The sequence below is a fragment of the Ascidiella aspersa genome, chromosome 6 (genome assembly GCF_963924565.1).
Source record: "Ascidiella aspersa chromosome 6, kaAscAspe10.2, whole genome shotgun sequence".
NCBI classification, from domain to species: domain Eukaryota; kingdom Metazoa; phylum Chordata; class Ascidiacea; order Phlebobranchia; family Ascidiidae; genus Ascidiella; species Ascidiella aspersa.
In genome coordinates, this window is record NC_139452.1 from 117,232 (window position 1) to 135,116 (window position 17,885).

At 38.1% G+C, this 17,885-nt stretch overlaps 1 protein-coding gene across 1 annotated transcript in view; it reads left to right on the forward strand.

Annotated features, from left to right (window-relative positions):
- LOC146139027 (girdin-like) overlaps window positions 1-17,885 on the forward strand; it is a 33,280-nt gene that overhangs the window by 11,970 nt on the left and 3,425 nt on the right. The window contains exons 12-33 of the mRNA XM_083391072.1: window positions 2,239-2,375; window positions 2,609-2,686; window positions 3,078-3,299; window positions 3,601-3,726; window positions 4,082-4,203; window positions 4,615-4,723; window positions 5,001-5,138; window positions 6,046-6,165; window positions 6,305-6,457; window positions 6,648-6,811; window positions 7,316-7,471; window positions 8,216-8,354; window positions 8,921-9,064; window positions 9,527-9,688; window positions 10,181-10,438; window positions 10,783-10,907; window positions 11,238-11,370; window positions 12,674-12,873; window positions 14,161-14,258; window positions 15,337-15,537; window positions 16,214-16,306; window positions 17,411-17,527. Of these exons, the coding sequence (XP_083247198.1) occupies window positions 2,239-2,375; window positions 2,609-2,686; window positions 3,078-3,299; window positions 3,601-3,726; window positions 4,082-4,203; window positions 4,615-4,723; window positions 5,001-5,138; window positions 6,046-6,165; window positions 6,305-6,457; window positions 6,648-6,811; window positions 7,316-7,471; window positions 8,216-8,354; window positions 8,921-9,064; window positions 9,527-9,688; window positions 10,181-10,438; window positions 10,783-10,907; window positions 11,238-11,370; window positions 12,674-12,873; window positions 14,161-14,258; window positions 15,337-15,537; window positions 16,214-16,306; window positions 17,411-17,527 (3,195 nt within the window). The remainder of the gene's footprint in view (window positions 1-2,238; window positions 2,376-2,608; window positions 2,687-3,077; window positions 3,300-3,600; window positions 3,727-4,081; window positions 4,204-4,614; window positions 4,724-5,000; window positions 5,139-6,045; window positions 6,166-6,304; window positions 6,458-6,647; window positions 6,812-7,315; window positions 7,472-8,215; window positions 8,355-8,920; window positions 9,065-9,526; window positions 9,689-10,180; window positions 10,439-10,782; window positions 10,908-11,237; window positions 11,371-12,673; window positions 12,874-14,160; window positions 14,259-15,336; window positions 15,538-16,213; window positions 16,307-17,410; window positions 17,528-17,885) is intronic.

Below are 17,885 nucleotides of genomic sequence, written 5' to 3' on the forward strand. Positions count from 1 at the left end.
CGAACCGAGCGCGATTGTTTTTAGGTATACCTGCATTTCTTTTAAATTTCTTTCAAGTTTTTATTGCATTGACAGAAATACAAAATGTTAAAAAATACATATGTCCAATATTTTTGAATAAGTTTTCCATTAACGGTAACGAAGCGCTGATTTAGTTCAAAAGACCGCATCAAAACGAAAACAAACCGGGCGTAGACTCGTAGAGAGATGATTCGCGCGAAGCTGGAAATTTTTTCGCACTTACGTAGTTAAAATAGTCAAAAAGTATTTGAAATGAACTCGTATCTAGTTTGTCAAAGAGGCGGCGGGTCGAATGAATTCAATTGGGGGTCGCATCCGGCCCGCTGGTCGTAGGTTGCCAACCCCTGTTTCAGACATTTTATGTCTTACAATAGCATCGAATTTGGATTTTCTGTTGCTGACTGATATCCTCAAACGCTTACAAAGATTAGCATTTGGGAGTTTCTTTCTATGCTGATTTTTTGCAAAATTCATTAACACTGACAATTGGTTCACATAAAAACACTGTGGAAAGTTTGTTTTTTAAGACTACATTAGAAGATCCGCACAAAACGCTGAAAAGATCCGGAACCGGATCGCGATCCGCCATTTGAACATGACCGGCATAGACGTTCTGCCAGTTTTATGCAGGGAGAAAATGGCATCAGCATGAGGACCTAAGATTGGAATTGATTTTTAGTATTTTATCGCTTCATCAGTTTTCGTGAACGAATCTTTAGCCTGGTCAGGCCGTCACGTATGTCGAAGCCAGCTACTGCTGATGAAGCTTCGGTAACAAGCTTTATGTGGCGCTCCACATCTTGATTGTGGCATGGGTGGCACATAATGAGCCTTTCTTCTCTGATTTTTTCAACGTCAAGGTTGGTCAGGTGTCGAATTGCTGGTTCATTGGTTTGGTCAGAATTTAAGTCCACAAGTTTGTAGTAAGATTTAGCATGAAAAAGTTTTGAAGCTTGTAACCGAATCTTAATCAGCAATAGCTGGCTTCGAAAGACGTGACGGCCTGACCAGGCTAAAGATTCGGTCACGAAAACTGATGAAGCGATACAATCAGGGCTGGGGAGCCGGAGCTGGAGCCCGGAGCTAAGCATTTTTTCTGGAGCCAGAGCCATTTTTATTACTTTTGTGGAACTGGAGCGGGAGCCATTTTTGTGGAGCTGGAGCCATTTTTCAATTTGTGGTGCTAAAGCTAAGAAATTATATTTTGTTCCATCTCCAACGTTGGTTAGCCAAAAGCAATTTTTAAAACTTGTCATTGAATAAGTGACTGGTGGCACCGGATATGGAGCCGGAGCTGGAGCCAAAGGATATGAGTTTTACTACTCCGGAACTGGAGCCGGAGCCATTTAATAAGTGCCTGATGGCTCCGGAGCTGGAGCGGGAGCTAATGCTATTTTACGGTGGCTCCCCAGCCCTGGATACAATACCAAAAATCAATTCCAATCTTAGGTCCTCCTGCTGATGCCATTTTCTCCCTGCATAAAACTGGCAGAACGTCTACGCTAATTTAATATTATGAAACCCAATTTTGTATTTGTTTGCTGTTACCATCCTGTGCTGGTGCTTTATCTAAAACCTCTCAAATGTATGTTTCATTGGTTAGAGATATTTTGTACTCATTATGCTGATTTATTGTGTTGTGATTATGTTATTGTGATGTAAAACTGTGCATAATCCTATGTCTTATTCATATTTCAACCAAAAATGACATTTTATGAAAATAACCATATATCTAATTAAATTAGGACAAATAGTTCTTTTAGGACAGATAGGAAAGTGCACATTCTGCTTCTTTTGGCATCAAAACTAACTCTCTAGCACCACAGGTTAAAGAGTTATGACATTTTTATGGGATTTGACCCCTACGTGACCTTTGCGTCAGGGTTGTCACCCGAGTATTCAAGGCAACTTCCAAAAAACATTTTTAAACTTAGTTTTAGGACCAAAGGCAACTATTGAGAGGGGACTTTTTTTAAATTAGTGATTTTTATTTTTTTCACTCCACCCTAGTGTAAGTTGGTGGGGTTAGTTTGGGATTCTTCCATTGCCGGGTCTGGTTATCTTTCTTAATGCAATGATTAGCATCAGAATTGGAAGTTTATAAAAGGATTTGTGTTAAAAAGTTGTGGCTACCTATTATGCTTAACATGGGCCGCGAACCAGCAGACACTCTTGATCCCTAATATGTTTATAAAGCTGACATTATATTTATCTCAGCGGATCGTAAGTCGATCTTGTTGGAATCCGAGGAGTCGGTTCACACCAAAGCTCTGAGACTCGAGAAAGAAAACAAACAACTCCAGACGATCATCAACTCGTACAAAGACACCATTAAAAGTACCGACCTGTCTGAGGTAAAGTAGCTAGTGACACACAGACATATATATGTATATTGATATTTATATATATTTAATTTATTGGTTATTAGTTGTCCAACTGTTAAAATATTTTTCCGTGTAGTTTTTTCTGTTTGAAGTAAATAAACCTGTAACGTTTTCATCGATTTAACTTATAAATGTGTTTTTTCTGGTAATAATTTACTTTTTAATTAACATAGTTATTATAAAATGTTCTTTATTGTTTTTAGGCAAGTTTGGCTCAAATGGAAAAAGAAAACCGAAGATTGAGCAACAAAGTTGTTCAGCTGCAAGAAGTCATTTCAAAGGTAGCAAAGTCTAGCTACGTGCAGTAAAATTTGTGGTGTTTTGTAAAATCTTGCACCCAGAAGTGCAGTAAGTTTTATATGTTTTTATTTTGATAAAAAGAAACTCTTACACATAGATCTATTCTTATTGGTTAACTGTGTTGGCTGGTTTTTAACTTAAGTCTGAGTAACTAAGTTGCCATGTAATTGTAAAAATTAATTTTGAAATTTATTTTTAGGAAAACTTTTTAAATGGATAAGGATTACTATAAGCGTGCTGCGTGACATATTGTCAAAAAAATTACCTAAATAAAAATACTTGAGGGGACTATTTATTCCAAAGATTTCTTCCTTTTTATGAAGACTAATTTTTGTTATGTTGAAAATTGAAATATATTAATGTAATTCCCAGGAGAAACAATCTGTGCTTGACTTCGAGCAACTTTCAAACGACCTCACATCGGAGCGACACCGACTCGAAATGATTGTTAAAACGACGCAAGATTCTGCGAACCGACGTTTGGAGGAACTCGACGCGGAGAACCAACAGCTGAACAAAACGATTGAGTCGCTTCGCAGCAGAGCGCAGATCAGCGACAACGCTAAGCTGAAAGCAATCGAGAAAGAAAACAAGGTGCAGGGTTTTAACGTTTACTGCAGCAAACATACAGTATCAATTATAATTGGTACTCTTAACATCTTGTAAAAGTCTTAGAAATGTTGGCTTCTCCTGACTTAGATTGTCATGAGTATCTATGTTTTGATTACCTATGCAGATTAACTTATTTAAGCAAAAAAAATGCAACTTTGAATGAGCGCAATGTTTTTGTGTGGCTGTCATGGCTGTTGCAAGACTAATTTACTGTATTTTAGCATTTGTTTTGCACCGAGGGTATTAACTTCCGTTCTATACTAAACCCGTACCTTGTGTCCAGGTGTTATCTGAGCTGGTCAAAGACGTGAGCGCAAAACTTCACAAAAGTCAATACGAGCAAAAACAACTGGACAAGAAAGTTGTTGAAATGAAGGACAACGTTGCGACCGCAGAAGCTGTTGAAAAGGTCGGTTGTTATCAACTTATAAAGAATAAAATGGACATGTTTCCGCTTGGGTTTAACACTAAAATATAAATAACGTGCAGGCACGAAGTCGCACATGCTTTTAACTTTGGTTAAACGATGTAATATTAGGGCATTATTATCATATTAAGTTGAACGTTTCTGGTGTCACTCTAACCTTTAAAGTGGACCTAAGTGACTGGAAAGAATTTTCATGTTAGTAAGGCCAGGCTAACAAAAGTAACCTGCGGTGAGGTTCGAACTCACCACCTTGAAAATATTAACAAAATTAATAGATATTTTAGGCAACTATTGTGAGTTTATATCGTGACATTTTTGTGAACATTTTTTTATTTAGGAAAACGCGAAACTTGAGAAGCAGAATGTGAGTTTGCAGAAGAGTGTTCGTCAACTGGAGATAACTTGTGGAAATGTTGCTGCGATGGAACAAAACGTGGCCGACCTTGATGTTGAGAACAGGTGAAGACATGCGGTTAAGCAAAACTTGGTGGTTCTTGTGCAGAACCTATTGGCGTATTTGGCATTACAATAAATATGTTACAGCGAATGATAAACAAAAATTAAGATAACCATATCATTTACATGTCACATTCAAATCTAATCTTGTCACTTTTTTTAGTTCGCCTATAAAGCTTTGATTTTTAATAAAAAGTTGATCGTATTTCTCAAGTTTTTTTTAAGTTTAGTTTTTATCTGTTGGGTCAACAATCTTAAAAAAAATAAATAGACCATTTCTCAACAAATCAATAACTTGTTATTACAAGTAATGTGGTCAAAAAATTTTATTTGTTTTACAAAGGGTTACAAATTGTTTTGGCTTGTAGAAAGCGACATTTTTTTACTTAAACTGTTTCTTATTTAATGTTTCAGGCAACTTAAGAAGAAGGTAAAGCACTTGGAGGAACTTACAGAACAACTCCAAGTCTTGGAAGATGACAAATCGGTCACTGAACAAGAATCGAACCGACTCAAGCGGCAGGTAATTGACAATATGCTCGTCATATGTAACTTAAGAAATTAGCTCTGTGTGGGACATTTGGTAGCTACAAGCTTGAAAATATTACTAATGCTGTTCCAGCAAAGCCGCTAATAACACGGCCTGTCATTGTTTGATATTATCCCTGTGAAAATCTTCCAAATCTGTTCCTCAACCAATATTTTAAGCTGGGAAAACTGTTCTCTTATTAACAAAAATGATAAAATCTCCTGCCAGCAATTGTGCGCTCGTCTAGTGTTTGACCCATGTTTGACCCCAGGTTGAGTCGTTGAAGAAAGCTTGCAAGGAGATGACTCGGTTGGAGCAAGACAAGCTTGAAGCTGAGAAACTTGCGCAACGATTGCAACAAACTCTCGACACCAGGAACGCGTCCGCTAAGCACTCTGAGAAACTAGAGGTCAACAACCTTATAGATGCTTGACTATTTTAACATATGATTACATGTTCAGTTAGCCTTCTCCAAGCTTCCAATGTTTTATTTATAATAAATACTGCCATTCGCAATAGTTTTTTTTCTAATGCAGCGGTTCTCGGCCAGTGAGTCATGGAAACATTTTAACATTGAAACTGCAAAAAAAATTATCGCTCCGCGCGACTCTTCGGCTTTCTGCTTTTGTTGACTGTTTTTAGGACAAATTCTCTTAACGTTCAGATGAATTTTTAACTCTTCATACGACAATATTTTTTATTTTGCGTTTCTTCTGCCAATCGTCATTCGTTAAGGCGCAACCGTGCTTCATCAGGTCAAAGTATAAAACCACGATTGTGCGAAAGATTTTGGACTTGCAACTTTTTGGTATTTAAATGAAACACTTGCGGTCTCTTAAAACTACTTAGCGGTCACCCAAACCAAACCTTAAAAAAACCTGCATATGCGTACTTACTGCTTATCTAAACGCACTGAATGTTGCAGACTAGAGATAGACCGATATATCGGTTTACCGATAATATCGGCCGATATTTGACTTTTACCGAAATATCGGTATCGGTAAATGTAGCCTGATACTTTTGCCGATATTTTAGTACAAAAATATGATATAATTTTTCATGTACAACAAACAACTTACCATTTTTTAATCAAAATATTTGAGATTTAGCATCCCGCCAAGTTAATATGCAAAATAGTAGTTTAATAATTAATAAAGGTGACTAAACTAAAACATTATTTGGATTTTATTTTCAATTTATTCAAGCTTTGAACATTTCCCAGGTATATAAAAAATATCGTCATCGGTTGACAAAATTGTAAGAAACCTGGGTATCGTATCGGTCAAAAAAGTTATGTCGTTCGATCTCTATTGCAGATGGTCCAAGTTGAACTTGAGAATGAACTTGAACGTCTCCGATCGCACTTGGACGCCACCAAGCGGAGGTTGAGCTCCCGAGAAGAAGAACTTCAACAATTGGAACGAAAGAACGATAAGGTGACCTTGATCGCAAAATCATGACCTTGGGTTGATTAAAATCCCACCCTTTTGACGTTTTTTGTTTTAACACCCTGGTTACGTTTACATTGTTTTGATTTTACCATTCGGCAATTTGTTTTTTTCAAACCACTTCCAGATGAACGCTGAGCTCGAACGTTTCACGACGAGAATGAAGCGAATGGAGAAAGTTGAGAAAGAAAACTTAAGTTTGAGCGAAGAAGCTGCAACTCTCCGGTCAAGTCACAATAAATCAACTAACGAGGTCGTAAAGCTCAAGAAACAACTAGAAGTAAGTTTAATGTGACCTTGACAATTATTTTACCTTGGCACATGACCTTGACATATATACGACCTTGGCCGTTAATTGACCTTGCACATATATGACCTTGACCGTTAATTGACCTTATCACATATATGACCTTGACCTTTAATTGGCATATATTCGTTCCTGATATTTATTTGACCTTGAACGTTGTTAGATTCGTGATTCTGAGTTGGAGCGAGTTCAGATCGAGCTTGAAGATGCGACGCGGCGGAACAAGATTCTTGCATCTTCGGAGAATGAGCGAGAGATCACAAGTTCTCAACTGATGCAAGCTGAAGCCGATGTTAAGCGGATGCAAAAGCAGCAAGCAATCGACAAGTGAGTGTCAACTAATGAGCTTTACCAGTCTGCATATCTTACCCTTAATGTTTCTCCGTTTCCGTAATTTTAATGTTTTTCCGCCCCAGTAACTTGCCGTGCACCCAGTTTCTCCGCCCCCGTAACTTGTCGTGCACCCAGTTTCTCCGCTCCCGTAACTTGTTGTGCACCCAGTTTCTCCGCTCCCGTAACTTGCCGTGCACCCAGTTTCTCCGCCCCCGTAACTTGTCGTGCACCCAGTTTCTCCGCCCCCGTAACTTGTCTTGCACCCAGTTTCTCCGCTCTCGTAACTTGTCGTGCACCCAGTTTCTCCGCTCCCGTAACTTGCCGTGCACCCAGTTTCTCCGTCCCAGTAACTTGTCGTGCACCCAGTTTCTCCGCTCCCGTAACTTGTTGTGCACCCAGTTTCTCCGCCCCCGTAACTTGTCGTGCACCCAGTTTCTCCGCTCCCGTAACTTGCCGTGCACCCAGTTTCTCCGCCCCCGTAACTTGTCGTGCACCCAGGGCGACGCTGAGCGAGCTTCGTGAGGAGTTGGTTTGCGAGAAGTTGAACGTGAAGCAGAAACAAACCGAGTTGGAGAGGTTCAAGCAGGAGTTGAACGGGTCGGGGCTGAGCAGCGATGAACTCAAGAGGATCGCAGCTGACAGCGACAGTGGGGCGTATGTGAAAGGGTTGTGGGTTAAAATGGGGGTTAAAGTAAGCTGGGGGGCAACTGTTGTGGTATTTTGCGGTCATAGACCTAATTATTTATTGTGTTATTTCTAAAACCTTAGCATTTAAGCCAGGGATGTCCAACCTGCGGCCCGTCTGAAATTTTTGTGCGGCCCGCTAGTCATTTTCACTCCCAAGTAGTATTTTAAACGTTCAGTATTAGCCTAATTTAAATGTTCCACTCAGCTTTTAGGGGCGCACTAACAGTATAGTATGGGTAAAAAATATATATATAACTCTAAAGAGCAATACTTAATCTTGAAACGTAATAGGTTCTGCGGCCCATTAAATTATTTCAAGTGTCAATGCGGCCCACTATAATAAAATGTTGGACATCCCTGACTAAGCTATGTTGAAACTTTAAGTAGACAAGTTGTGTTGCAACAAGACAAAAAAAAAGTTTGTTTGAACTGGGCTAGTGGTTCTATTATTTCGTAAAAAAGGAAACTTTACACATGAAACGTCTGCTGTTATCAACTTTATTTTCACACTTCTTATTTCTGGTCAACAACATTTAGTGTTGATGTAAAGGCTCTCTTGCAAGAAATTATAGTTCAGTGAAAATATGTTTTTTATGCCTCATTATAAAAAGTTATGCATTAAGAGCGCCTTGTTAAACCAAGATCATCTGAGGCTTAAACACCTCGTTCATATCACAAACCCTTTTAACCCCAACAATACGATCTTCCCAGTCGCTTCACTGCGCTTGAATCCCGCTTTGAATCGACGTTCAAGGAGTCGCTCGAATCGAAAGAAGCAAAGATAAGTTCGCTCGAGTCGAGACTTCAGGAAAGCGCAAACCTCAACAACAAACTGCGCCAGGATTTCAAGGTTGGTCTGGTAAAGTTGATAGCACTATTTGTTGTTAATGTGACAATTGGCCACTTTGCAATATTCATCACCAAATTACATTGCTGTAACGTTTTTACCCAATTTAATTTTCATTTTTTCCATTTTGGCTTCCATCAAAATTAAAACATCTTTTAAATCAATAATAATTAGGAACACAGATTGAAAAGAAAATAGTTTTAAAAGCGTGTTTTCCAACTTTTAGAAAAGCTTTTATCTGCAAAATGCTAATGGAAATGGTTCGCTAACGTTGTTTAAACATTGACCAAATTTTTCGTTTTGTTGATAATTAACGTTTGTTAACTTCGTTTAACTGTTACAGCTGTATATTTAGCGAATAGGTGACTTTTTCAGTATTGCTTCTCAATTATTCATATCGCTTTTTATCAAAATCACAGCTATTTGAAGTCAAAAAAATTAAGTCAAAATGTCAGAATTTTGTTAAAAGTAGCCTTTAGCAATTTTAAAAACTTTTAGCATCAAAGAAAGTAAGAAACATATAAAATACCCTTTTCAACTCTCCTTATTTACGAACATCGACACCCCAGAGCCTTAAGCACGATTACGACTCGCTGCTGCAACGTCATCAAGAGGAAATGACGTCATTAGACCCCAAGTCGTCCAAGCTGAGGGGTAGTCCCACTTCTGAGATCTTCAAGATGAAGGATCATTTGATTTCTACCGAGCGAAAGGTTCGTCACAAGTTGGTGGTGATTTTGACCGGAACCATTTTAATTACGATTTTTATAATCGCCCTTATTCTTAGTAAAACCAGCTTGTTGTTCTTACAAAAGTAAAACTGTATTTTCAAAGTTGTATTTTCAAAGTTGTTAACTTGTACTGTTTCCAGTGCGTTGTTGCCGAATTTAGGAAAGTCTCTCTGTTTATATCTGAAGCGATTATGACGTCATAGTTTGACTTAATTTGACCTCTGCTTGTGCCATGTTTAGTGGTAAATTCACATGTGTTTTGCTTAAGTGTGTACTAATAATTTTTTTATTTAAAAAAGCGCTTAGTTGTATTGAAACGTTGAAACAATGATACTTCTGATATTGTAGGACTGATCATCAATCTGTTCTTGTTCTTGCTATAGTAAAATGTTCTTATTGTTGTTACAATAGTAAACACTATTTTTGTTATTTTATTGTTGTTAGAACGCGACCCTGATTGCTGAGAACGCTGCGCTGAAATCAGCTTCGCAGGAAACTTCCGACCGACTGAAAAGTCTCAAATCTCAAGTGGACAAGAGTCAGCGTCAGTTCGACAAATCGCAGGACACGAACGCAACATTGCAGCGGGAACTCGCCAAACTACAGGTGTTTGTTCAACAAAATCTGGGGAAACTTAATAGTGCTGCATTTATATTAAAATAATTTTTATTAAAAATCATCTTTAATTTTTTTAAATGAATTAAAATATGTTTTTTATTGGTATTTTTGCAAAATACCAATAATTTTTGTTTTAACTCAAATTGCTATTTTTCTTTTATTCAAAAAACCGCTCCTGGCCATTATATTTCTCCAGCCTTTTGGTGACTTATTTGAGTCGCCTTCCTAAGGAAATAAAACTTTCTATTATAGAAGAAATATAATTACCATAGGAGCTGTGTTTCTTTATTAGTAATATGCCTGGTAGCAACAGTTTATATATCCCATTCCAATTTTTTTGCTGCACTATGAACTGTCAAATAACAAGTACCAATTTGTATAACGGGCAAAATACTTTGTTATAATTATTATTTTTTTATCGATTTAACGACAAATAGTGTAAGTAAATCCAAATGAGCAAAACTCCCCATTTGTCTGCAGGTCGAGAACTCGACCTTACAATCGCAGTGCGGCTCCCTGATGTCACAAAACGCACACGCCAGCTCGTCACAAGCGAGCGCTGATGCGGAACGAGTGGGAGCCATGAGGAGGTTGGAGGAAATGAGGAAAGAGCGGGAACAACTCGAGCGTGACCACGAGGACATGACCGTTCTGCATGAGCAGCAGACCGTGGAGCTGGAGAACTTGATGCAGAATCAGCAGAAACTTAAGCAGCAGCTGAGGGAAGTTAGAAACGATGTGAGTCGGTACACGTGCGGGGAATATAAGGGTTTGTTGGGTGCATTCTAAACATAATATTGAATTATTTGCTGACGTCATCACCTACTCGATAACGTCGAGTTAAAATGTATTCTTTTATGGCAGTAAGAATGGCTGGTGGTCGATGGGCCCATCTATGGGTCCGCCGCAGTTAAAAGGGTTAAACGTATTATTAAGAAAAACATGGTCATTTCGCTCCTGACACTTGGACGAGTTGAAATTATTTAGTGGATCAAATCATAGGAAGCCTATTTGTTCTGATGTTTTAGTTGTTACTAAACCATAGTAATTTAATCCAGGCTAAATTTTCGTGTTTTATTCAGAAAAAATCTTTAGAGGATCGACTTGAGTCTGTGATCCGACAATCGAGTCAGGATCAACATTTGAGGAAATCGGAATCCGCAAACGTCTCCGACAACTTTGAGGCGCTCAAGGAAGCGCACGACAAGTGGGTTATAGAGGAGCGTTGTCATTAAACTGTGGCCGCTGTTGTTTATAATGCTAGCACTATCCCAAAAGCTTATCACAGTTATATTGAAGCTAATTATCACTGTTTTGCATGTTTTGGTTCAACGTAAATTATTTTTTTCATTCCCAGAGCTAACAATAGGCATATTACGCTATTTAAACAACCCTCTTTCTATATGATTTATACCGAGCATCTTGTCCGTCAGAGCAAAATAAATTTGTGGAATGCCATTTAGCCGTGGTTGATAATAACTTCATAACATTTTAAGGTTAACCATTCCGTTTTAAAGCATTTGGTATCGCTTTTTAGATTGAACAAGTCTTACAAGACGCTGAACCTCGAATACGAGGAACTCCAATCAAATTACTCAACTATAAAGACAACTTTGAACCAAACCAAGCTGGAGTACGCAAAACTCGAGGCTGAGAGCTCAGATATAAGGGTGAGTTGCGGTATACTGTGGTTGTATTCCATGGTATAATCAATGTACGTAGTTCATCTGGTATTAACATTTGTTAACCAACCTTTCGGTGAATTATTTTAGTCGCCATCTTTAAATTAAAACACTAAGTTAGGATTAATGAGTGATACTTAATTTTGGTTAAGGACCACAGTAATGGTGATTTTAGTTACTAGTAATGGTGTTTTTTGGTTCAGGACCACGACCAGTAATGGTGTTTTTTGGTTCAGGACCACGACCAGTAATGGTGTTTTTGGTTCAGGACCACGACCAGTAATGGTGTTTTTTGGTTCAGGACCACGACCAGTAATGGTGTTTTTTGGTTCAGGACCACGACCAGTAATGGTGTTTTTGGTTCAGGACCACGACCAGTAATGGTGTTTTTTGGTTCAGGACCACGACCAGTAATGGTGTTTTTTGGTTCAGGACCACGACCAGTAATGGTGTTTTTTGGTTTAGGACCACGACCAGTAATGGTGTTTTTTGGTTCAGGACCACGACCAGTAATGGTGCTTTTTGGTTCAGGACCACGACCAGTAATGGTGTTTTTTGGTTCAGGACCACGACCAGTAATGGTGTTTTTTGGTTCACGACTACGACCAGTAATGGTGTTTTTTGGTTCACGACTACGACCAGTAATGGTGTTTTTTGGTTCAGGACCACGGCCAGTAATGGTGTTTATTGGTTCAGGACCACGACCAGTAATGGTGTTTTTTGGTTCAGGACTACGACCAGTAATGGTGATTTTTGGTTCAGGACCACGACCAGTAATGGTGTTTTTTGGTTCAGGACCACGACCAGTAATGGTGTGGGTCAGGGCCACGACCAGTAATGGTATTTTTTGGTTCAGGACCACGACCAGTAATGGTGTTTTTTGGTTCAGGACCATGACCAGTAATGGTGTTTTTGGTTCAGGACCATGACCAGTAATGGTGTTATTTGGGTCAGGGCAACGACCAGTAATGGTGCTTTTTGGTTCAGGACTACGACCAGTAATGGTGCTTTTTGGTTCAGGACTACGACCAGTAATGATGTTTTTTGGTTCAGGACCACGACCAGTAATGGTGTTTTTGGGTTCAGGACCACGACCAGTAATGGTGTTTTTTGGTTCAGGACCACGACCAGTAATGGTGTTTTTTGGTTCAGGGCCAGTTATGGTGTTTTTTGGTCCAGGACCACAGTAATGGTGATTTTTGGTTCAGGGCCAGTTATGGTGTTAATGGTCCAGGACCACAGTAGTGGTGTTTTTTTGGTCCAGGACCAGTTATGGTGTTTTTTGGTTCAGGACCACAACCAGCAGTTAGACCTGACTGCGACGAAGTTGAACAGTCGATGTGAAGTTCTGATGCAGCTCAAAGTTAACCTTGAGGAGGAGAATCGGCATCTTCTCGAGCAAATAAGCCGACTCATGTCACAGAACGAAGAACTTCTTTCGCAAACCCTGGAAAGTAAAGATCAGATCTACTCCGAGCAGAAACAATACACGTGAGTGTGACGTCACACTAGTTTTATTGTGTGGCAATAGCGCGATTCCCAGGAATAATACATCGTTTAAAATGTGAATAAAATTGGTAAAATTGGTTGAAATAGAAAACATTTTGGAAACCCACAAATTTCCACTGATTAGTTAAATTGTCTGCCTTTGAAAATTAAAAAAAAATAAAATGTATAAAAAAGATTTCTATTGGTAAAAAAAAAGTTTGGTCGGCCATGACATAATTATCTAAAACAAGGGTCTCAAACTCAAATTGCTCTGAGGGCCAAATGAGGACGTGTCAAATGCCCAAGGGCCGCAATTCACAATAAATAAGAACACCACAAAATATAAACACATGTAGGCTGATTTTAGGCTATAGTTATTTGTTCTGGCTACTTTACTGGCAGCGTTTTTCAAGGACAAGAATCTCGATATTAGGCTTCAAATTGTCAGCAGAAACAAATCTTAGAGTTACTTGCAGATGTGGACTGCCTAATATTAACAAAGAAACTTCTTTTTTTGCAAAGTGCTGGTTTAACTTTTTATTTTTTTACTTTACCCTGGTAAGCATATTATTTATCGCGGTGCATTGTTTCGAAGTGCAAACCCTTGTTATACTTCTTCATAACAGAGATCTTCTGCCGGCAAATAAGGCAATAACTAGTACCTCTGACCGCGGTGACAAAATATAACTCCTCCCACTTATCTTGAAAAACTTTTCTTTCGTCTGTGATTTTTCTCATTTTTGAAGCAAAAGACAAGTGTAATTTAGCTTTTTAAGCTATAGAAATTTATTCCAATACTAGGCTAGAACAATCAAAGCCTACAACTCGACAATCAATTTATACATTATGAGATGACAAATTACACTAACACCTGACTGACGCATTTTCCAGCGTTATTGTGACAACTGTACAGAGTTGAATAGGAAATGTGACGTAATAGTAGATCTTTTACCGCATAATTGGTAGCATTTGAAAGTGATATGACAGTGAAGTTTGGTGAGTATAGTTTCAGTTTTTTGAAGCAATTTTAGAGTGAATTTTAACTTTTAAATCTGATAAAAAAAGATATGTGGCACTTAAATATTGTTAAATACTTGGAAATCCAAAATGTTCTCGCGGGCCGCGTGTTTGAGACCCTTGATCTAAAAGGAAGTTTGAACAACAGGGATAATCTAAACATTATGCTTGTAATGTGTTTGTTTGTAATATGTTTATGTGTTTGTTATTTATATGTTGTTGTGCTTGTATGTATTTGCATTATGCTTGTAATGTGTTTGTTTTTGTGCTTAGGGAGCGTATGCAGGAGATTCGACGTCAGAAGGAAAAGTTGGAGGAGAAGATCATGGATTTGTATCGAACCCCGGGCCACTCGCCGTCCAAGAGGAAAGGTGAGATAACATATGGGGTGTTCAATCATGTTGGCAAGTGATGCATTCCAGGGTTGGGAAAACTTTTTATATTTAATGTTTTATTATTAAGAGTTGACATTGATTTATTTGAACATTTACAACAATTTGCAACAAATTCACAAAGTTGTAAAATCCGATAAACCAGAATGATTGTGCATAGAGTGAAGTGGATTCCTTGTGTTAAAACAGCTGAGATATCTTGATAACGAATCTCAAAACCAATAAGGTTAATGTTAATCGACGATGATACAAGTTCGATCGGAACGTCTTATTGGGATGATGTCGATTTAGTGGCATTTTTGGCTTTGACATTTATTATCAAGCTTCATTACATATTCGTGCATATAGGCTACCACCTACTCAACTTACATAAATCAGCAAAGGGTCAACTTCCTTGCGTTTGTCAAACCCGAGGAGCTTTTCTTCGAGCAAATCTAAGCTTTCGCTCAACCCAGCGAACAACCGAAGTTTACTTTAATATTCAACCTACTGATGTTCAAGGCTAAATAATACGATTCATATCTTCGTATTGATGTTATTCCTTTTTTGAAGCAATATCAATGAATCTAACAATTATGCACAACTGCAGTCGGCGGCCCAACAAATCAAACGGTAACACAGTGTTTGGGTCGCGGCCATAGGTTGAGAAACACAGCCTAAGTTGGCAAACTTCAAGCAATTTAACCTCTCTTGAACCCGGCGAATATAGTAGCCAAGGTTTACTTTAACCTCTTGGTGTTCAGGAATTTCAATTAAATGTCTTCGTGACCCAATAAAATCAAACGACCACAATTAAAGCCGCGGCTCCTGTGTTACGAAACACAAGTCTAATTGACCTTTAACCTCGTAATGCTGAGGACTTTTAAATTCATATTATCCACGTCCTGGTATTGCTTCATCGATTCCTTTGACCTATTGAAGCCGTTATAATAAACCCAACCTTATAAAACTCCTGCAGTCGGCGACCATAACAAATTGAACATAGACACTATTGCGGTCGCCACCCAATGATGGAGAAACACAAGTTTAACTAAACTTCCTTTGACATGATGTTTAGGACTTGGAGCGACGCTGAAGAAGACTTGGCAGAACTTAAAGACGAGCGAGAGTCGTCGGAAGAGGGATGGACTCCCCTCCTCTTCCAACTTGGAGGGATCCTTCCACAACAGCTCCTCCCTGTCCACTCACAGTCTTCCACAGGAGTCCGTCGAATCAACATCAAATGAGAGAATCCAGGATGGAACGAAGAAAGACGGCAGTAAGTCCGCAACAGATTAGAACCTTTTACGTTAAAGCAATTAGATTACATATTGTAATCGTTTGATTTTGATTTATTTATGTATTTTTTGTAATCTTGTTTTTTGTATTTTAATATAGGTTTTTTGTTTTTCGGATTATTTTTTTTATACTTTACACTTTTTTATTGGGTTATTTTTTGTTATTTTTGACAACATTTCCCCTTAATTGTGCGTTTTTCACCAAAATCTTGCCAGTTTTTATCGTCTACCTGGTATCGATATTCCCAGTTACCAGACTCCCATAAACTTAAGAATTGCTAAATACTCCATTTCTATTACCGGTCATATGTTCTCAACCATAATAATATAAGAAAACCAATAAACTATTATCGGGGCCGATGCTGCAGTAGCGGACAAGTTGTTACTAATTTTTTAGGAGTAAAATTTCTTCAGTGGTATAAATGTTTAAACTAAACCAAGATTGATTTAATTTCTAATTTTATTTATCACTTGATATTTGGTTTAAGTATAAATTTATCCTGTTTTTAATACTTTGTTTAATTATATTTGTTACACATAGCCTTGTTGTTATGTCCCAACATTGCGAGTTGCAATCGTGGAATATGTTTGTGAATAATTCACCGGTTAATTGTTTGTGTCAATTAATCAGTTTGTTGTAAAATGTTGTTGGCTCAGAGAAGCGAAGAATGCGAAGGAATATGAGTTTGTTTAACCAACTACAGAGGATTTATCCTGCCCAGAGAAAGGGGTCGTACGCATGTAAGGAGGGTGCTTGGGTGATGATAGGGGTGAAGGGGGTGAAAGGGGTTTGGTGGGGCTACAAGCGGTTATTTAACATTTGCTTTCATTTAGCAATATTTACGAGAGAAATTTCGGTTTATTTAGTTCTTTTATGGTGGCGCTACAAGCTTATTTTCATGCTAAGGAGGTCAAAATTTCATCAGTTTTTCATTATTGTTTTTACGCCTAAAGTTTCTTATTTTTTTTAGTGCCTATTTTTTTACTTATACCAAATGTCACAAAACTCTTTGCTCTAACTCAGTGATTGAAATCTGACCATGACCATTATATTAACTTTAATCGCTCGGAAGTTGCGGATTTATAATAAATTGGCGACTCCACAACGTTTGAAACCACATGTTATATTGTAAATGGTTTTACTTTAAATACTTTTCGTTTTAGGCATAATATCTTCCGTTTGACAAGAGGCTGATGGTTTTTAAACTTTGAGTCAAACTTTACTTCATGCTCCATCTAAGCATGTAGAGTATATGATTTACAACAGCTAGTGGTTGATTGGTGTTGCATGTGCTTGAGGTGTTGCTTGCAGTTTCATTAAACATTTGCACGCGTTCATTATTATTGAGGAACCAGGTGCTTTTTATTTCCCTTTGATATCTTTAAGTTTGTTCGCAAAAATTATTTAAATTACTTTATAACAACTTCCTTCAACCAGTTTGTTTAGCTAAATTTCCCATATAGCCTGACTTCTGACATTATGCACCAAAGCCATACTTTTCTATAAAACATTTTGATTTTAATAAAAGTCCCGACTAATCGTAGAATCTTGGCGATTTGTGAATTTGTAAGCAACTTTTTTTTCCTGATTTACAAAACCAACACGTATGTTTTGTACATTAGTGCTTTATTTTATTGAAATGACAAAATACAATTCGTTAAGCTCGATGACATTAATGAAATTAAAGCAACTCTTAAAGCAAATGAACGTTTAAATCCAACCTCCTTGAACTGAGGTTGTTTTAATGTTGAGGTTTTCCCTAATACCCGTGCGCTGATGTATCCTCACAATCCTCACAATCCTCACAATCCTCACATGCCACGTGTGTTGTTTAGTGAACGATGGGAGGTCAGACCAACAAGAGAAGCGACGAAGTAAGTTGGGGGCCTCCCTAGCTTACTCAACCAACGCTCTCCACTCATTATCTGTCAACACTCCACCGGGGAAGAACAACGTCAAGCCATATACAGGTGAAAATACAAGGATAATCCACAATAAGTGATAAATATACGGGAACACGCAATAAGACAGTGGCTCTCAACCTTTTATGGCCAGCGGCACCCGTCAGAAATAATAAATAGATTGCGGCACTTCTACAAGATTTTTCCGTAGGTAATTCACTAGAATGTCACAATAAACGGAACTGGTCAACACACATCAACCATACACAACGTAGGAAGTTTTAATTGGATTTATTCCACTCTAATTTAACAAAAAAGCAGATTCTTAAATATCTCTCGGCACCCTTGGGCATTCGAAATGGCACCCCAGTTAACAACCACTGCAATAAGACATACAACAATATCTAAAGTAGAAAAATCTATAAAA